The sequence below is a fragment of the Colias eurytheme genome, chromosome 19 (assembly GCF_061535395.1).
Source record: "Colias eurytheme isolate Ceu_HAF_F1 chromosome 19, ilColEury1 Martin Lab GWU primary, whole genome shotgun sequence".
Taxonomy (NCBI): domain Eukaryota; kingdom Metazoa; phylum Arthropoda; class Insecta; order Lepidoptera; family Pieridae; genus Colias; species Colias eurytheme.
The window spans coordinates 3,994,240-4,014,237 of record NC_142998.1 but is presented as its reverse complement, the minus strand read 5'-3'; the positions used below and the strand labels follow the sequence as shown (position 1 = coordinate 4,014,237).

General features: G+C 32.0%; 3 protein-coding genes across 3 annotated transcripts; all 3 read left to right on the top strand.

Moving 5' to 3' along the window:
* Positions 1–1,016: 1,016 nt before the first annotated feature.
* LOC149900107 (sucrase-isomaltase, intestinal-like) lies at positions 1,017–7,560 on the top strand. The gene is made up of 6 exons (XM_090113108.1): positions 1,017–1,128; positions 2,737–3,655; positions 4,192–4,399; positions 5,597–5,887; positions 5,978–6,751; positions 7,207–7,560. Exons 1-6 carry the CDS (start codon positions 1,053–1,055, stop codon positions 7,558–7,560), a joined length of 2,622 nt encoding a protein of 873 aa, XP_089969234.1. The 5' UTR covers positions 1,017–1,052.
* Positions 7,561–12,462: 4,902 nt separating this feature from the next.
* LOC149900106 (ribose-phosphate pyrophosphokinase 2-like) lies at positions 12,463–13,645 on the top strand. Its single transcript, XM_090113032.1, has one exon. It carries the CDS (start codon positions 12,523–12,525, stop codon positions 13,546–13,548), a length of 1,026 nt encoding a protein of 341 aa, XP_089969158.1. The 5' UTR covers positions 12,463–12,522; the 3' UTR covers positions 13,549–13,645.
* A 2,117-nt stretch (positions 13,646–15,762) lies between these two features.
* On the top strand, positions 15,763–18,453 carry LOC149900105 (glutathione S-transferase 1-like). Its single transcript, XM_090113095.1, has 6 exons — positions 15,763–15,892; positions 16,098–16,316; positions 16,780–16,838; positions 17,139–17,286; positions 17,572–17,765; positions 18,196–18,453. Exons 1-6 carry the CDS (start codon positions 15,878–15,880, stop codon positions 18,338–18,340), a joined length of 780 nt encoding a protein of 259 aa, XP_089969221.1. The 5' UTR covers positions 15,763–15,877; the 3' UTR covers positions 18,341–18,453.
* The last annotated feature ends 1,545 nt before the right edge of the window (positions 18,454–19,998 follow it).

Below are 19,998 nucleotides of genomic sequence, written 5' to 3'. Positions count from 1 at the left end.
TGAAAAGCGGCGTTTATTACAAAGAAACAGTTGATAAATATAATCTTTAGCATTATTTTTCATTCCACTATCGGCGTTATCAACAAAATCAGTTTAATATTATCAATTATTGGTATTGTCTTGAACGTCGCAGTGGTTTGAATATTTCGCATAATTTATTTATTTTTATATGTTAATTCAAAATAATAAAAGATTTGTGAGTGCTTTCTTTGTTATCGGACTATTATAAAGTCAAGGGTAAGTTATTATTGTCGATAAGTGATGCAATTGTGTGATGATCGAAGTAATCGAATCTGGTGTGCATAACTTAATAAATTATAATGAGATAATAACACTATTTGCATAAATAATGGGCGTGAATGTTAACTAATAGCATTTGAATAGTTAAATGTATTATTGTGTTGAATACACCGTTGTTTACACATTTATTTATGCAGTTATGGATATATCACTTGACCTTTAATAATACTCATTGTTGAGATAAGTATTAGTTTAAATTGCTGACTTCCGTTTCTATGACAATAATATTCTAATAGCTTTGCCGACCGCCTCCTTGGTACAGTGGTTACTGCGTGAGCGTAGAGCCGAAGGGACCTGGGTTCGATTCCCGGTGGATACGAAGAAAAAAATGTCTCAGTCTGGCAGGACACAGAAGGCTAATCGCCTACTTGTCGTTAAATAAAAACGATCATTGAAACAAATGAATGAATAACAATGCATATGCCCCATATCAATAGAGGACACGGGACTTCACTAATGCTAAATTTTTAAGACTTTAATATACATATTTTCAAACTTTCAAAGCACCTCGTAATGGAGATAGAACAAAATAAAATACAAACCTGCAGTATTTTTGATTCAATAAAAGTGGGCCTTTTTATTACAAAATTATTCAGATTTGCAAGTTAATTATGTAGCAGGAAACAACATTCGCGGCCTAATTAAGTAATTTATGAAACCTCTTACTTGTTGCCTCGTGTTTTAATTTCAGAATCATGAAGTGGTGCCAAGTTATATTATATAATAAAGGATAAATATAAAAATATATAGAAATGATACCGAGGATCGATGATTCTAAAAGTGAAGACAGTAATGATAATCAAAAATTCTCTTATGATGCCATCAAACGTGAGTATTAAAAAAACACTATAATATTATATATAATATTATATTTTATCTATTTGTGATGTCTCATTCAAATACGGAATTAAAAGCAGTTTGCATGTTTATTTGTACATTTTAAAGAATTATCAAACCGTCAATATTTTGTTAATAGAAGTAAAAATAATTGGAAACATTTCGAGTAGATTTTTACATTATTCCTAAGTTTCATAGAAGGGACTGCCACGTGTAGCTCGCAATTATCTTAAATAAGATTTGAAACTGTATTAAAACAGTACTAAGAAACTAAAGGGCCTAATCCTAATCTGCGGCTACAAAATCAAAGTCGAAACTTCAAAGGGCCAAACCGTGTTCCCACTAAGTTTTAGAAGGAGTAGAAGATCAGAAAAGGATAATCTTTATAGAAAATCAGTAAATCAATTAGTTAAACAAACGGAACGACACTTAATCTAAAATCCTTATTTATCACTACGTTATAGTATAAAACAAAATCACCTTCCGTCTGTGTGTCTGTATGCTTAGATCTTTAAAACTACACAACGGATTTTGATGTCGTTTTTATTAATAGATAGATTGATTTTCGATGAAGGAAGGTATGTAACTTATTAGGTTATGGACAAAGCGGGTGAAGCCGCGGGCTGAAAGCTACTTATATACATATAAGTCGAATGAGGCCACGAACAAAGGTCAATGAATTGTCTTTACTACGTTGCTACGAAGTTAGGTGTCGTTAACAATTATCATAAAAGTTTTCTTTTACAATACAATCACGTTTTATTCAAAGCACTTGTGAACTTTGGAAGTACTGGTTACATCTTTGAATATTAATGTGTTAAAATTGTATTATTTAAGGTAGGCAATAACGCCCTTATGGGCGGGCCATAGATGTATAATATTATCCTTCCTTACGCATTAAATATTATAAATGTGAAAATGTGTTCGTTTGTTTGTCTTTCAGTTCGATTTTTTGGTATGTTTTTATTTGTCTGGAGTTAGGAGATCTCTTTCCATTTCTTTTGATTAAGCTAACGAAAGCACGCGCGGAAAAAGATGAAAAGGTTTTTGAATCCATTCTAATTTTCTTACGATTAAAATACGGATTGCATTATAGATGTAGTTAATTTGTAGTGAAATTACTTAGAACACTTAAATACGCAATATAGTGTTTGTTTTATTGTTATTTAAATTATAACGAGCGATAATATTTGACCTTCCTCCCACCTTATTAAGGTACTTATATCATTAAGAGTACTTCAATAAGACGTTGTTCGGAATAATATGTAACCTTTTACAAATCTTTTTTCTCAAGTGGCTTGTATTTTCTTTTATAATGAGAGAAAAAATTAATATATCAGAGTTGACCTTCTAACATAATAAAAACAACGCATTAAGAATTATTATCGATATTATAATTTAACGTGCCAGAGAAATTGACTTTATTTTCGTAATTTGCTTATGAGTAAAATTCTTTCATACCCTTACTATTTGATTAAAATATAGAAATGTGCTCTGTCCTTGTATGATAATACATATATTAAAACCAATATAATATTATATCATTTGAAATAACCTGTACATGTAGAGAAGAAATTTAATAAAGAACTTTTGTTACAGACGTAAAATGGTACGAACCCATACTTCTAAACCGACCGCTAAAAGTGTTGACAACACTTTTTCTATTAGCTGTAATCATTCCCCTATTACTATACCAGTTCTACTTTATTCCCAGTGGAGACTTCCAGCTTTCTATTGGATCATGTCTTATAGCAGAAACGTCTAGACTTCCGTGTGGACCTGGCATCGTGCCAGAAAACGAATGCCACCCAGAATGTTGTTACGATCCCACAACTAACTTCTGTTTCCACCGCCTTCCCTCAAGATTCTCATATCTCATGGACAGACCTTGGTCCGAATACCAGGTCTTATATCCCAGAGTATCTACGGTGCCCTACAATTCCATGAATAGCCTAACCAACATCAGGCTATCTATCAGCGAAGAAACCGCCACGCATTTATCTATTACATTGTACAACGCAAGGGACGCCTTGAAAGTTGGCAGGAGGCTATTTAATAAAAATTACTTCTACACAGTTTCGTCCCCAGAATTGAATGTAGTAGTAAAAGGCCCTCAGGGAACTATATTTGATACTATGCGAGGGCCATTAATAGCATCGGAGGGGGTTTGGGAAATAACATTTAAATTGACAGATGCAGGCATGTACGGCTTAGGCGAATTGCCTTTGAAGCCAGGAACTACTAAAATCATGTATAACAACATCAAAGGATTCAGTTCAGTTCCTTTGATATTCGCACACATAAACGGCTCTTACCATGGGTTATTGATAGATACAAACGCACCAACAGAAATTATGATTAGAAGAGGAAATCAAATAGTCGTTAGGAGCTTAACGGACTTTGAACTGAAGTTTCATTTGTTCGTGGGACCTACACCAAAGGATGTGATGAAAGATTCAATGAAAATAATGAGGGGTAGTAAAAAACTGGAATATTGGATGCTGGGAGCTCACATTTGGTATGTAAAATATATTGACCTACTTACAATAATTAAAATGTGTTACACACGAATATTGAACGTATATTCCATTGGAAAGTTAATTACGATATTGTTTATTGACACGTATAAAATAAAATATTATATAAAAGTATAAGCCCAAGCTTCGAACGTCTGAACAACAAATTCATAATTTTATGAACTTCATTAATCAATGCAAAAGTCTAATTATATTTAATTTTAAACTTATAACAACACCTTGCTTAATAAGGGTGAATGCACTTTATATTTATTCAAAGAAACAAAGTAACGAAATCAAGTTATTTGTATAACTAAATCATTAATTATACAAATAACTTGATTTCGTTCCTCTAATATGAATATTATGAACTGTCTGAATTTCAGTGAAAGGTAGAGCTTCAGTTGCAAAATGCATACCAAAATTATTTTTCAAAATAAAACAAACATAGACTTTTAATCCGCTTTCTATTATCCTAGCCATTAAATAATTACAGGATTCAGTAGGAAAAATATTTAAAAAAATATATTTTTTTCAGCGGTACAGCCGGCAAAGAACTAAGTGAGTTTATCTCAACCCTAACATCAAATCGTGTCCCGTTTGAAAGCCACTGCGGTCATAGACCTATTGTGCTAGCGAGCAACCGCTGTGAAAGTATAGAAGAGAAGAATATCCAGGATGTTGCTGATGGAGCTAATGTTATAAGACGGGCGAATAGACGCTTTGTACCTCATTTATCACCTTATGTAAGTGTTTATCAATACATAGTTGCAAAGTCGCTTCCCGCGTCTGTCCTAATGTCTGTATGTATGCTTAGATCTTTAAAACTACTTAAAGGATTTTTTAAATAGATAGAGCGATTCGTACTTGTGGACTTATGAATTAAAAAATAATCAACCAAAAAATAATTTATCTACTAGTTTTATGAGTATGCGATGTAATAATTATTTTTTAACAAAAAACTAAACCGCCCAGAACTTTTCAGAACAAGACAAAATTTTATTGGCCCCAGTCAATATAGGCACCCACTCTTTAAATAAAGAAAGAATTATCAAAATCGGTTAAGGTACTTACTCAGTCGAAAGTCGGTTTACCCATTCTTAATTCGTCTGTATTTTGAAGTCGGTTGAAAAAGTTAAACAAACTTTGTTTTCACATAAGTTAATTGCATTTTTATGCATGAAATATAATATGTGCATTAAAGCATCTCTTCAATTTAGTCAGGTTTCACGAACTCCGGTTATTGAACTTTTTATCAATGAAAATATAATTATAATACGACCAATTTAAAGGGTGCCTGGTGTAGTATTGCTTTTGACAGTTTAATAATAGTATTTTAATAGGGTGGATATCAAGGCATTTAGGGATAAATATTTAAGGAGTTTGCTGAAAAACTATAAGGTTATTCCTATAGAAAAAAATATATACACATAACAGAGTAGTGGCAATAATGATCTCTGTGAGATTTATATGAAACTTCTTCTCTTACACAAATATAGTTATTAAAAAATCAACGGCAAAAAGTAATCATTTGTAGCATTGCTATTACGCAATACTTTAATACGAGTACACGTGAACTTGAACGTGTATTTCAGCATTCTTCAATACAAATTGAAACACGTTCGCACCAGACTTTAACAGTAAACATAGGTACTTAATACTCAAAATTCATACGTCGACCTACTGTTAGGTTGGATGATTTTGATAACATATCAATTTATATAGAGACATGATAATAGAAGATTGAAGAGACTAAAATTTCTACATGAATTTGTACGTTTTACTATTTAAAACTATCAAAAGCAATTAAAGAAGGACATGCCTTATAATCTAGTTCAATTATATACTACAATAATTATAAAAATGTCGTCTTTTAAGAACTTGTAGTAGCATTAAAAGGATGTTCGACATAGTGATATAGTTTCTCCAATTTCTTTTTCCAGATACGCTATAATGAAAACAACAATACACCAGCAATTCCTGCCTGTTCTATTTTGCCGGAATTTCAATTATTCATGTACCATGAGCCTCATAGTTTTGAAATGTATAAAGGTAAAATTGGAAACGATTCAGTATTATATCCTGCATATGACGTCGCCACAACTCATTTCCTGTCAAGGGTATGGCCTCATTCTATCAAATTTGACGGAGTAGTGATGGAAAATAATTGGCCTTTGGATAACAGTAATAAGTCTAAACATGATCCATCTCCGTATTTACCATATTTCAATCAGGTATTTTTTTTTTGTATTAACTTATAATTATTCTTGACTATTTATGTAGTCATTTGTATTGTTAATGTATGTATTTTGTTTGTCTTGCAGAATTTCAGAGAAGTGCTCACACACACTCCCAAATGGAATATCACCTTACTAGATAGAACAAAAGATTATTTTTTCAAGCATAATACGTATGGACAAGAATCCATAAACGCCTTCAGGGAAATAATTGGTAACGAAACATATACATCAGCTAGCAGTCACTGGATGGATGGATCAGTGGTTGTAAATAGACAGAATATAGATGCTCTATGGTCAATTCTTCATAAGGAACTAGTAGCTGCTGCTCTAGGAGGAATATCAGGACATTGGCTGTGGTCTACACCAATTTGTGGAGACACTGATAAATATTTCCCTACAAACCAGACGGATCTCTGCGTCAAATGGTACATGGCTGCCACGTACTTTCCAATGATTAAAATAGATTCTACCTCCGTTCCAAGAGACCCTACCTCTGTAAATGGAACGTACAGAAACAGAATGATAAAAGCATTGAATACGAGACTGTCGCTTCTCCCATATTTTTATACAGTGCTGCAAGATGGTCCACTGCTCAGACCTATGTTTTACCAGTTTCCAGAAGCAGATTATCTCCGAGAAATAGATAGCCAATTTGCTGTGGGAGACGATTTGTTAATCGTTCCTAATCTACAACCATTTCAAAGTCATGTGCATATAACCATGCCACCTGGGACTTGGTACGAACTATGGGGAGGTGAAAAAATAATATCTATAGAAGGAGAAGTTATTACAATGCCAACTTTAGAATCTGATTTTCTCACTTTAATACGTGGTGGGTCGATAATATTACTTCAGAACGTAAGTTTGTATATTTTTTCTATTCAATTACGTTTATTATCAAAAAATATGGTAAACATTGTTAATTATGTTATGTTTACGATTTCTAATATTCTTAATAACAAATTAATATGTACAAGAATAGATTTAATTATACATATTCTACGCGAAACGATTCCACAGGGTAAATAAAGTTAATTTAATTGGTACCCCAGACAAAGTTAGTACCTACCTACCTAGGTACTTCATAACAGACTAATTTAAGGTTATGGAAATAATTAAAATTGTCTAGGTATTTATTATCTTTGTCTGTGAATGTGAACCTAAAGGAAAATTATTCAAACAAATAAATCTATTTTAAAAATTAACTAGTAAATTACTTCAGATATACCAATTGTTTCAATTTGTTTTTAATACCCAGGTATTACATATTTAATATGGTAGTTAGCTCTTAACTTACAACATTATCTTTTCAGGATGTCAGTCAAACGGCAGAAGATACTCGTGTAGACTCGTCTTTTTCCCTTATCATCGCCTTGGATTGTAACAATTCTACAAACTGTTCAGCATCGGGAGATCTTTATTTGCTGCCAACAATCTCATTTCACTTTGAGGCTACGCAAGAGAAGCTATACGTCACAGCTATAGGGAACGATTTCAATCCATTATGTGATTGGAATAATGCGATCATCAGAGACGATATTAAAGATATCAAAATATTCGGACTCGACACTCAGTTTAACAACTTCGATACGCACAGACACATCGAAGACTGGATTATATTTTGTGATTTGGAATACGATGATGTTATTGAATATGACCTTATTTAAGATATTATTAAAGTATACTTCAATGTTTGTGTGTTATTTTAATGTTACCATTAATGGTGTGTCGGTGATATAAATATCAACGAAAAAGACGTAGAAAAAAGATATAGTTTGTGCAATTTTCATCGTTCAGTTTACTTAAATACCCGCAGCTAAGTAACCGTATGTAAAAGACAAAAGTTGAATTTTAAATTTGAAACTAAGTAACTAAACTAATCTAATTTAAAAAAAAATACACATATTTTGAAACTATCGAAATCTAACATTAGTTATTTCTAAAAATATCTAGTTAAGTACCAATAAAATAATGTTCTGGTAAAATTATCTCTACTTGACGTAAACCTACTTATAAAATGCACAGAGCTAAACAACCTGGATCCTCCTCTCTAAAAATAATAAAAGATAATTCCAACACAATTATCCATAATACCATCAAAAAAATAAGTAATTATAGAAATTATATTGGAATGGACAGAAAATTAATATTAATTTTAGATTGACCTACAACTTCGGTATTCCTTATGAATTTTTTATTGCTTCCAAATAAGGTTAAGCGTGGGAAAATAGGCCAAATTTATACCGATTATGGAATTATCTGAACCTGTTTTAATACTAAGAACTTATATGAGGCGGCCTTTAAAATAAAATATTTTTTAAATAATAAATCGGTTGAAGAAATGGTTTATAGTAGCCATAAGGCCGCCCATTATCCCACTTCACTCGTATATACAATAAATTACTTATAAATAAATATTTCTTTCACAATGTACACAAAGGATTTTAATTAAAGACTTATAATTCTACTACATAGATACATTTATAAAAGGGAAGGGAAGAAAAAAAGCTTGTTTGTAAACATTATTCTTAGTTAAGATGAGGTACATAAATCTATCAGATGTAATCATTGGATGTAATACAAACATAACAAAGTATCAACAGATTCACGTCAGTATCATTATTGACGTCATTCGATAGACGAGAAACACAATAATACCTAATTAATTAATCTCTTTCATAGATTTTTTTTTCAAATAATTTGTAGATGTGCTAAACTTTAGTTTGATCCGTAGCGACCGTAGCTAATGAATTAGTTAATTGAATCAAGTAATCTATATAGTTTATTTATTTATTTATTTATTTAGGTTTACCAGTAATTGTTACACAAATGAGCAAGTATACAAAAAAATAATCTTAAAACTAAGTGCACAATTTAAGTAGGTAAACACCACATGCGTACAATTAAACTATAAAAGGTGTTATTATACAGTGAGAAAAAAAAATGGTTATACTTAAATCTAAACAACAAATCAACATCCATTAGTCTAAGTGATTAACCAGGTATTTGTATTTATTTAGACTAAGGGAAAACATATCACAATCTTTAGCATATTTATTGTAAAGTCTACATAGTCTGGGAATCGGAGAGTTGGAACCAAGGACAGTCTTGCGTAATGGAGGAGATAAAAGGTTAACGGGATTTCTGGGATATGTAAAAGGAACTCTAAATTTGAATTTTGATAGCAACGCCGAACAGTTTATATGACCGTTTAAAATTTTAAATAAATACATTAAGTCTAATGCGTTCCTTCTATTATCTAACTTTTTAATTTTGAAGTGGGTTAGACGGTCATTATAGCCTTTTAATTCTTTTGCTTTGCCTACAGAAAACGCAAGATGATTTAAAAATCTCTTTTGAATACGCTCTATCCTGAGACTGTGCACTGCATAGTGAGGTCTCCACACAACAACACAGTACTCCAGTATACTGCGCACCAGCGTATTGTATAGCATTATTTTGGTTTCAGCATTTTGGAACGATTTAGTGTTTCTTATAATAAAACCCAAAGATTTTGAAGCCTTATTAATCGCTGCGTCAATATGAGGAACAAATGTTAACTTTTTGTCCATAATTACCCCTAAGTCTCGGATAGATGATTCAACTTGTAAGTGTGACCCATTCAATGTATAATTATGGATGATTGGATTGGTCTTGCGTGTGAATGTAATGCACGAACATTTTTTAATATTGAGCTCCATGCAATTGCTTTTGCACCAGGTGAACAAATTGTTGACATCATCTTGTAGTAACAAAGCATCATCAATGCTACCTATAGTCATGGTTAACTTAAGGTCATCGGCAAACATGTAAGGAATAGAGTTAAGAAAACAATTCGGCAGATCATTTATAAAAATGTTAAACAGGATGGGCCCTAGGTGTGAACCTTGCGGCACGCCTGAGGTTATATCAAATATGTTAGATTTATAGCCATCAACAACAACATAAAAATACCTCTTTTCTAAATAAGAGTTAAGCCATTTAAGAAATTGTCCTGTGAACCCATAAAGAGATAGTTTATTAATTAGTACACTGTGTGAGACTTTATCAAACGCTTTGCAGAAGTCTGTATAGACGACATCAACTTGCCCATTAGCATCCACAGACTCAATAGTATTTTCTACAAATAGAACCAGGTTAGTACAAGTAGACCTCGCAGTAGTGAAACCGTGTTGGTAGTCGGATACGTATTTTTTAAAGTAACTTTGGATATTCGGACAAACTAAACTTTCGAAAACTTTTGCCAGAGTTGAAAGAATTGCAATAGGCCTATAATTGCATACATTATCTTTTGAATTAGATTTGTGAATGGGAACAACCTTTGCTAGCTTCCACTTATCTGGGAATATTCCAGTGCTAAGCGAAATATTAAAAATGATGTAAAGAGGAATAGCTAATTGATCAGCACAGTTTATCAGAAAAATAGGGGGTATGTTATCAGCTCCTGACCCTTTAGAGATATCTAGTTTTTTAAGCTTGGTAATAATAGCATCTTTGTGAATATATAAAGAAGAGAAACAGTCAGAATTATTTTTTATAATATTTAAGTTGGCGGATGACGTATTTCCTTCGGAAGACTTTCTAACTGGGCAGTATACAGAGTGGAAATATGAGCCAAACAAATTGCAAATATCCTGTCCAGTAGATGCTGAATTCACTCCATTTGACATACATTTTGGATACGTACTCGATCCGTTTCGCTTAGCTTTTATATACGACCAAAAATACTTTGGTTGTTCCTTAATTTTATGTTCCATTTGACTTATATACCATTTATAACATTGCTTGGATAACTTCTCACAACGCTTACTGCATAAACGAAGAGCTATTTTATCGAGGGGGTTTCCATAAAGGTTAATTTTTTTTATGTACTTGTTTTTCTCCCGAATACATCTCTCAAGTTTTTTATTAAACCAAGGTGGCTTATTACGTTTTTTATTAGATATTGTAGGAACAAATTTTTTAATTAGATCATTGACATGATCATACAGAATATCAACCATCAAATTTGGATCCCTAAGGTCATTAAATAGTTCATGCCAGTTAATCAATCCTAGCTCCGTATTGATATTCGTATAGTCTGCTTTATTAAAGTCAAATCTGACAGATTTGTTCGGTTCCAAATTGCTATCTAAACTCAAATTCAATGTTATATCAAGTGGGGGATGATAAGGATCAATTTTACACAAACAATCTGTAGCTTCTGTTACAAGACAACCAAGTACATCCACAAAAATCAAGTCCAACAATTTGTTATTAAAATTACGGACATAATTACACTGTTTTAAATTATTTAAATGTGTAAAATCTATAAAATCTTGATATAATTTAGGATACGCGTTGGAGCGAGAAATATTTACGTGAGACCAGTCCAAACAGCTCATATTGAAATCCCCAATGAGTATTATATTATGCTCGTCATTTAATCTTTCAGTAACAGAATTAAAATTATCCATAAAATGATCTAGAATTGGTTTTTGTACAGGTGGTGGTAAATATACCACACAAAATGTAATTTTAAGTCTAACACCAATATTGATTGAAACCCATAGGTCCTCACAGTCACTTTTAAAATTTACGAGTTCACTAACAGCGAAAAGTTAGTAGTAGCGAGTAGTTAGTTCCTATTATTATGTTTCAGTTGAAAAAAAATAACCTAGCTGTAAATAAATTTAATTTAAATTTTAATAATTATTCACGTATTGCATTACGTTTGAATGTCATCTTATTTTAAAACTTGATAATTTTAATATAGGTAATACCTAACTATCTAGATGTGTTAAAAAAATGGGAAAGAATATACAAGTGATAAATCTATTAATATAAACGAGATAAAAAAAATTATAAACTCGATAAGGTAATAATAATAGGAACTTATTTATAGACTATTTATTCTGACACACAAAATTTCTATATTATTTCGTAAATATTCATACCTATAACAATCTCTAAACCTAGCGTTTAATTGAGATCAAACCATAATTTATCTGAGTATATATATACAGGGTGTCCCACTATTAGTATACTAAGCGCGAAGGGACTTGTGGTTTTGCATACACTGATCATACGTAAAAAATACTTAAACAACAAAATTACATCAAAAATTTTTGCTAAATCTTTCCTAAAAATCCATGTTTTCTTATCTAGCTTCGCGCAGCCGGCATATACCGCTTCGCTAATTTGAGCATTTTGTCTATGAAAACATAATCTTAAACGATAGGTCACGTGCTGGTAGCAAAGCTTGGCGGGTTGCTTGTTATAAGTTTTAAGAATTCATCTATTTGAAAAAAAAACTACGTTTGGAATTTTATAAGTATATTTTACGTACTCAGCGTATGCAAAACTATAGGTAACCTCCTTTGAGCTTAGTATACCAACAGTGGGACACCCTGTATAGTCAATTAATTATATAACCGTATCTCTCATGTTGACATGATGAAATCGTGCTTGTTTATTTAGTTATTTAAACGTGATTTGGTGACAAACAATGTGCTTCTATTACGGTTGCGATATGAATCGAGCTGACCCCGACTTGAACTTTGATAAATCTGCCATTTTATGTACATAACATTTCATTTCACTATCAGTAACCGTAAAGTGAAGATTCTTCACTTGCGTCAGTCAGTCTCATGAAACCAACTGGTGACCACGAACCTACCACCGAACAGAATAAAAATAAAGCCAAAGAAGAACCAAGGATGCCAAACATTAAAGTATTCTCTGGAAGCTCTCATCCAGATATCGCAAAAAGGATAGTCGCTCGCCTCGGCCTCGATTTAGGTCGAGCGACGACAAAAAAGTTCAGCAATAAGGAAACTAATGTCGAAATTGGGGAATCCGTCCGTGGGGACGATGTGTATATCGTACAGAGTGGCTGCGGCGAGATTAACGACAATCTCATGGAACTCTTAATCATGATTAACGCTTGCAAAATCGCATCCGCCTCTCGAGTCACAGCAGTAATTCCGAGCTTTCCGTATTCCCGACAAGATAAAAAGGACAAGAGCCGTGCTCCTATCACCGCCAAGTTACTCGCTAATCTCATATCAGTTGCCGGTGCCGATCATGTTATAACAATTGATTTACACTCATCCCAAATTCAAGGTTTCTTTAACATCCCCGTCGACAATCTTTACGCTGAGCCAGCGATCACAAAGTGGATAAAAGATAATATACCCGAGTGGGAAAGTAGTGTTATGGTGTCGCCTGATGCGGGCGGTGTAAAACGAATGACATCTATCGCTGATAGACTCGACATTGATTTTGCGATCATACACAAGGAAAGGCAGCGAGCGAACCACGAAGACTCGACCGTATTAGTAGGGGACGTAAGGAACAGAACCGCTATCATGGTAGATGATTTAGCTGACACCTGTGACACTATTGTAAAAGGTGCTGAGAAATTACGCGAAGCTGGAGCTAACAAGATCTACGCTATTCTTACACACGGAGTTCTCGCTGGAAATGCTATTGATAAAATCAACAATTCTTGTCTAGAGGCGATGGTTGTTACGAACACTATTCCGCAAGATAAACATATGAAGTTGTGTCCTAAATTGCAAACTATGGATATATCTGTGATGCTCGCTGAAGCGATAAGAAGAATCCATTACGCCGAGTCAGTTTCGTATCTCTACACTACCGTGCCATATTAAAACGTATCTTGTATACTGTAGAATATTACCTACCTTTACTTATATTTGTAAGACTAATCTAAAATAAATAATCTATAACTATTATAGACATAAACTATATACCATAGCTATGTACCTACTGTTAATCCATATTTGGTTTGAGGTTGTTTAATTTAGCTACCAAGGCTGCAATCCATATTAATGAGATATGCATATAAAGTAATTGTATAATATTATCATCCTCAGAACATTATTACGTGTTATCTTAATAATAACTAAACAATATAAACTTAATTATGTTTTATTGTCAGGCAATAATTGCGTCATCTTCTTGGTTATCGGTATAAAATTGAAAGTGTAAAAATATTTCACGAAGGTTTGAGTTCGAACGCTGAAATTTTAAAAAATTATTTTATTCAAAAGAAACATAAGAAATAATAATAGTTAGTAGGTACCTAACATAATCTGTTTTTATTTTCCGACGTTCTTTTTTGTTTCTGTGCGAACCAAGTGTAGCTTGTTTATAATAATATAATGTTTACTGGGATATACTATTTTCACCATACAAATCGTAATTCTAGCTGACACTCTGATTAATTACAGTGAGCGTCAAAACCATGGCTAAAAGGGGAATGTGGTGTAATGTGATTTATCGTTTCTAAGTAACATTCAAGAACGTAGTTAGCAAAGAAAAGTAATTCAGATGAATTGCAATTAAATCCAAGGCACTCGGGACTTCGAATTTGAGGTTTTTGTTTAACGTAATTTCATTAAAATATTGGTATCATGGAATTAATTATGTAGTCGTTGGAAAGGCTATAAAGGCGTAGGTATAAAATATTAATACTTGATATTAAATATTTATACCATATAATAGTTAACTACTTAGGTACCTACTTCAATTAGTTATGTGTAATTTTTCAAAAAATTGTAGGTAGTTAAGTATGCGATACCGAGTCGTAAAAAAAGATAAGACATTTTCGAAATGAAATACACTATTATCATATTAATTACATAATATATTAATATGGTATCTGGATAATGAGATCATTTATTAGATGACTCGTGTGACTAACATAAGATGTTATGCTACGGCATTGAGGTATTATTACTACGTATAGAGAGGACACCACGAACAAAATCTGTGCAACAATCGCGGCGGTGCGGGGCGCGCGCGGGGCGGCTAGTTAGTCAGAGATATAAGCGATGTTTAAGACGCTTGGCTCTAACTCGTGTTACAAATAGTGTAGTAGCGATGCCCTCTCTAGTACGTAGTACATAGTAACTCAATGTGCTAAGGTGTTTCACTTGCTCATTTTCGTATGAATAAAATTAAAAGTATCTAACCTTGATATTACAATTTACAGTTCATTCAAAGTATCATAATTTTCCTTGAATTTTCGAAAATGAAGTTCTATTTATTTTTAAAAACAGGAATCTGGAATTTTTCCTTTCAGAAAATTTTGTTATTTCCAGTATTTCACGTTGGTACTTTCCCTCCGGCCCATCGAAAATTTCCACACTGTAGGTAGGTATAATTGAATATTTTGCAACCCATATATGCAGGAGTACGTAGTTAAAGATTTATTAAATTCACTTCAATAACGTCAATAACGAATCACAAAGTAAATATTGTGCTGATGTTAAATGATCGCATCGATTAAATTGTATTTTGAACTTTGATTTTTGAACGATAACGTCACAATGTCACAATCCCCGTTTTCCAATTACAGCACTAGAGTGCATTATGCGGCATAATGCTTAACGTTGAATGTTCCAACTACAGCAACGCTTCGCACAATCGAGCACTAGAAAAAGTAATGCGCGTGAATTGATGCGTGCAATCGATATATCGTTAGTAATTATTAATTGTTGGAAACAATTTTAAAGCTTTCGTTTCATTGTAGTTTTTTCGAAATAATCAAAGTTAATTCAAATTGTGTTAAAAAAATAAATATAAGTATGGATGAAGGTACAAACATTGAAAAAAATGTTAATGAAATAATCAAAATCCAAATTACTTAAAATAACCGTAAATATTTTTCAACCAATTATTATGTATACCACTTTATTTACACATAAAATGAGGTTATTGCTAACTCTATGAATATTTTTTTTTCAACACTGAACTTAGCGCAACCTTCTGTTGCGTTTCATGTTCCAATTAAGCATCAGCATAATTCGGCATTGTGCGGCACTGAGTCGCATTATGCTCTGTGATTGGAAAACAGCCAATATGATTAAGTTTGACGTGTATGTCAATGTATAGCAATAATAAAATAACATGTAAAAACTCAAATAAAATTGAATTATTATATTACAATATATAATACAAAAGTCTGCAGTCTACATGTCCAAAGCTAAGGTTAGTAATTTTTAAGGTTTTACCAAAATTTATAGATAAAATAGGTAATTAAACCTACATATTTATGATCTTATCATAATATTGTTATCAGAAAATGAAAAAGTAAAAACAACACTTTTAATCTAAACATTGGGAATTTAATAACTTGGCAATTATTGAAACATAAATAGAGGCTACCAGTTAATAATAAAATGTATACTTACAGATTCTTATAGGATATTTATGGAAAGAACGAATAAAATCCTTTCAAAGGTTGACCTGTAATAATTTATCAAATACAGTGAAAATGGCGAAGTTTTACAAGATAGATGGCAGTCCCCCAGCTCGAGCAGTGATGATGCTTACAGACATCCTTAAAATTCCTTATGAAGAAGTAATAATTAATCCATTCCTTAGAGAGCAAGATACACCAGAATTGACCAAGGTAAAGTAACACAGTAAGAAAAAGTTGTTAGGTATATGAAATTAAAGAAGATGGTGATTGATGGTCATGAATTTCTATCTTACTAGCTGTGCCCCGCATTTTCACCTGCATTTCTCTGCTCCTGTTGGTCTTAGGGTGATGATAAATAGCCTTCCTCTATAAATGGACTATCTAACACCGAAATAATTTTTTTAATCGGACCAGTAGTTCCTGAGATTAACACATTCAAACAAACAAACTCTTCAGCTTTATAATATTAAGTATAGATTTTACTTTGCTACAGATATAGCAATTTATTGATAGGTACTAGCTTAAAAATAATATACACCCTATGGAGAGAATCGATCAAGCTGTTTTGAGAAATTTGATAATTCTGACACAAGAATTTTATTTAAATAGAGATAAAATTACAGATTTGTTTAAGTTATCATATATAATTAAGTTATACAATTAATCCTTACAGAAAAACCCGATGAGAACTATTCCACTATGGGAAGAAGATAATTTTAACTTAGCTGACAGGTGAAATTGATTTTTTAGCACTTAAAAACAATTTAAGGCTCATCAAATTAATTTTTATTGATAAGTTCTAACCGTCTGAAGGAGGAAAATGTATTAAATAAATTAATAGTCTAGTAAAATTCTAAATCATAAGCTTTGAATGGATCTGCAGGATGTTGTTGATGTAATGTAATAAACAACAAAAAATATACATAAAATTTTTATATTGCTTTAGACAAAATATGGTAGACATATTATCAACACTTTTTAGTTTGAGTATACTTACCTCTTATCATCTTGATAATTTATTATTTATTTCAGTCATGCCATAATGTTGTACTTATTTGACAAACATGCAAAACCAGAGCACTGTTATCTATATCCAGAAGATAGAAGGAAAAGGGCTATAATTAACCAAAGACTATTCTTTGATTGTGGAATTTTGTTTCCTAGATTAAGATCAATTATGGTAAGTTTTTTTTTGTCCGTCTTTTGTTAAGTACTTAGTGTCGCTTGAATATGAACTTATTCAAAAATTGGAATCGGAACACTGATTTAATTTGAATTAATTCACACATCATTATAATTATAAATATATTAACCTTAATATATTAAGGTTTTTTTTCAATGAAAAAACCGGTAGCAGAAGTCCTCCTAACCAATATTCATTTAAACTTTAAAATTATACATCTTCTCATTTAATTAATAATACAAATTATAATACTTACGATTTACTTTTACTTATAAATTACAGGCTGGTACTTACACAGGTAGAATGACTGAGATATCAAAGTCAACGATAAGAAATGTTGAAGACTCATACAGTATACTCGAAGCTTACCTTTCCGAAAATGTTTATTTGGCTGATGATGTGGTCACACTTGCAGATTTAAGTGTGATGACAACAATGTCATCACTACATGGATTGATTCCTATAGATCAAAATAGGTGATTCTATTTCTCATGTTTCTCCTAGTATTATAAACGGCGAAAGTTTGTAAGAATTTTTGTATGTTTGTTACCAACTAATCACTGAATGGTTTTTAATAATACATGGCAGTGATTTGGCTTATGTACAAGAATAGCATATAAGCTATAGAAATATTTGCTTTTGCATGCAGGTAAAACCGCACAGCACAGCTAGTAAATTATAATAGTACTTATATTTTTTTTAATAAATGAAGATCTGCTATAGCTTGCATATATGAAGCTAAAATGAAAGTGATAAAAATAGTAGGTCCAGTTGTATTCACAGTATGTTTTAATAAAAAATAGCAATAAGCATTTAGTTTTAAAAGCTTGCATATTTTAATTTCTTTAAAATAATTAATTTATACATATCTTAAAATAAAAAATAATTACACATCATTTCTTTTAGATTTACGAAATTAATGCAATGGTATAATACTATGAAGGAAAAAGATTATTGCAAGAGAGTGAATGAGCCTGGTGCAATACAGCATGTGATGGGGTTGAAAAGATTCATGGAACATAATAAGGAAAATGCCAAAGCAAAACTATGAAAAGTAAATTCTATAGAAATAGGGTGGTTCAGTTTGTATTATGTAGAAATAAGTAATTTTGTAAGTTTTATATGGTATGTGGTGACTGTTAAGCTATTTATGAAAAGATAATAATATATACGTTTTTACATAATCATTTCTATTTTATTTATCATGCTTCTTATTAACATTTAAGTATAGTGATGGCAAGTATAATAAAAAACATTATTTTGTTGTCTGTTGAGAGATACTGGTTCTGCAGTGTTTTTAAATGGGTGCCACTGGTAAAATTGTCCATTTTTATTTGCAATAAAATCATCATTCATTTCATTCCAATGAATTTGGCTTTGAATTAAAAAATATTGCAAAATATTTAGACCGGGAGATACTGACACAAAATTTCGAGTCATTTGTAACAAGGATGGCGGTTCTACAGGGGTCTTAGTACGCAATGACAAAAAGAAAAATGATGGTGTGAACGCTGGTACCGGTGGCTTAGTCGCGTGGGCGTTTGTCGAACTCGTCGGAAAAATAGCGAAAGTCAAACGATTTGTAACACAAAAATTTTAGAATTTGCCGATAGCCCATAAAAAAGTAGTAGGCGGTAGTGTCATGCCATACTTTTCCGGTGTGACTTACAGCCCGCCATACCGACGCGAATGTGTTGATTTAAATAAAACAATCATTCAACCATTTGTACCAGGCTAACTTTTGCACAGGTAACTATCGTCGTGCAGCCATTTACGAAAATCGCCATGCCATACTTTTCGGACGATTCCAAATGGTCGCCATACCGCCGAAAATCTGCAAAAAATTTTTATTTCGCCAAACTTTTTGTACCAGTATTGCATTTGGATTTTTGGAGAGTATTTGATAAAATGTGACCATTATTATATTTGCCATACTTCTAGTAGGGGGAAAAAGTGCTGTCATATTTGAAAACTTAATTTATTATTAATTTATATAAGTGAAGATTTCCAACACATAGGCTCTTTGAAATTTTGTATTTATATTTGTTGATCCTCAAACTTACAGGAAAAATAAGTGCCATACTGTTACAAATCGTTTGATTTTCGCTATTTTCCGACGAGTTCGACTAACGCCCACGCGACTAAGCCGCCGGTACCAGCGTTCACGCCATCGTTTTTCTTTTTGTCATTGCGTACTAAGACCCCTGTAGAACCGCCATCCTGTTACAAATGACTCGAAATTTTGTGTCAGTATCTCCCGGTCTATTATAAAGCTAGTGTAAAAGGGAAAGTTTGTAGTTTACAATAATCAAGTAAATATGAATATATTTTTATTGTTTTTACGCCGACAACTAAGAATATTTACAAGTTCTGGTTTTAGGTACAATGTTATTATTTTTTTTTATTCTGTCTCAGAATAACCTTACATCAACTTAATTTATTTAGGCACAAGATGAATGAGTACATTGTTTTGCTGTTCATATAAAATTGTAAGTTATTTCAAACTATTATATAAGCCTTACCTTTAAGATGGTAGCATATAACATTGTACAAAAGTGATACATACAAGATCCTTGTTTGATATGAAATATATCTTGATCTCTACAGTGAATAGTTACGTCTAAATCCATCCAAGTGTTCTATAATCATCTTTCTTAATCTTCATATGCCTTATTCATTTTCATTCATTATTTCTAGAAGTTTCCTTCA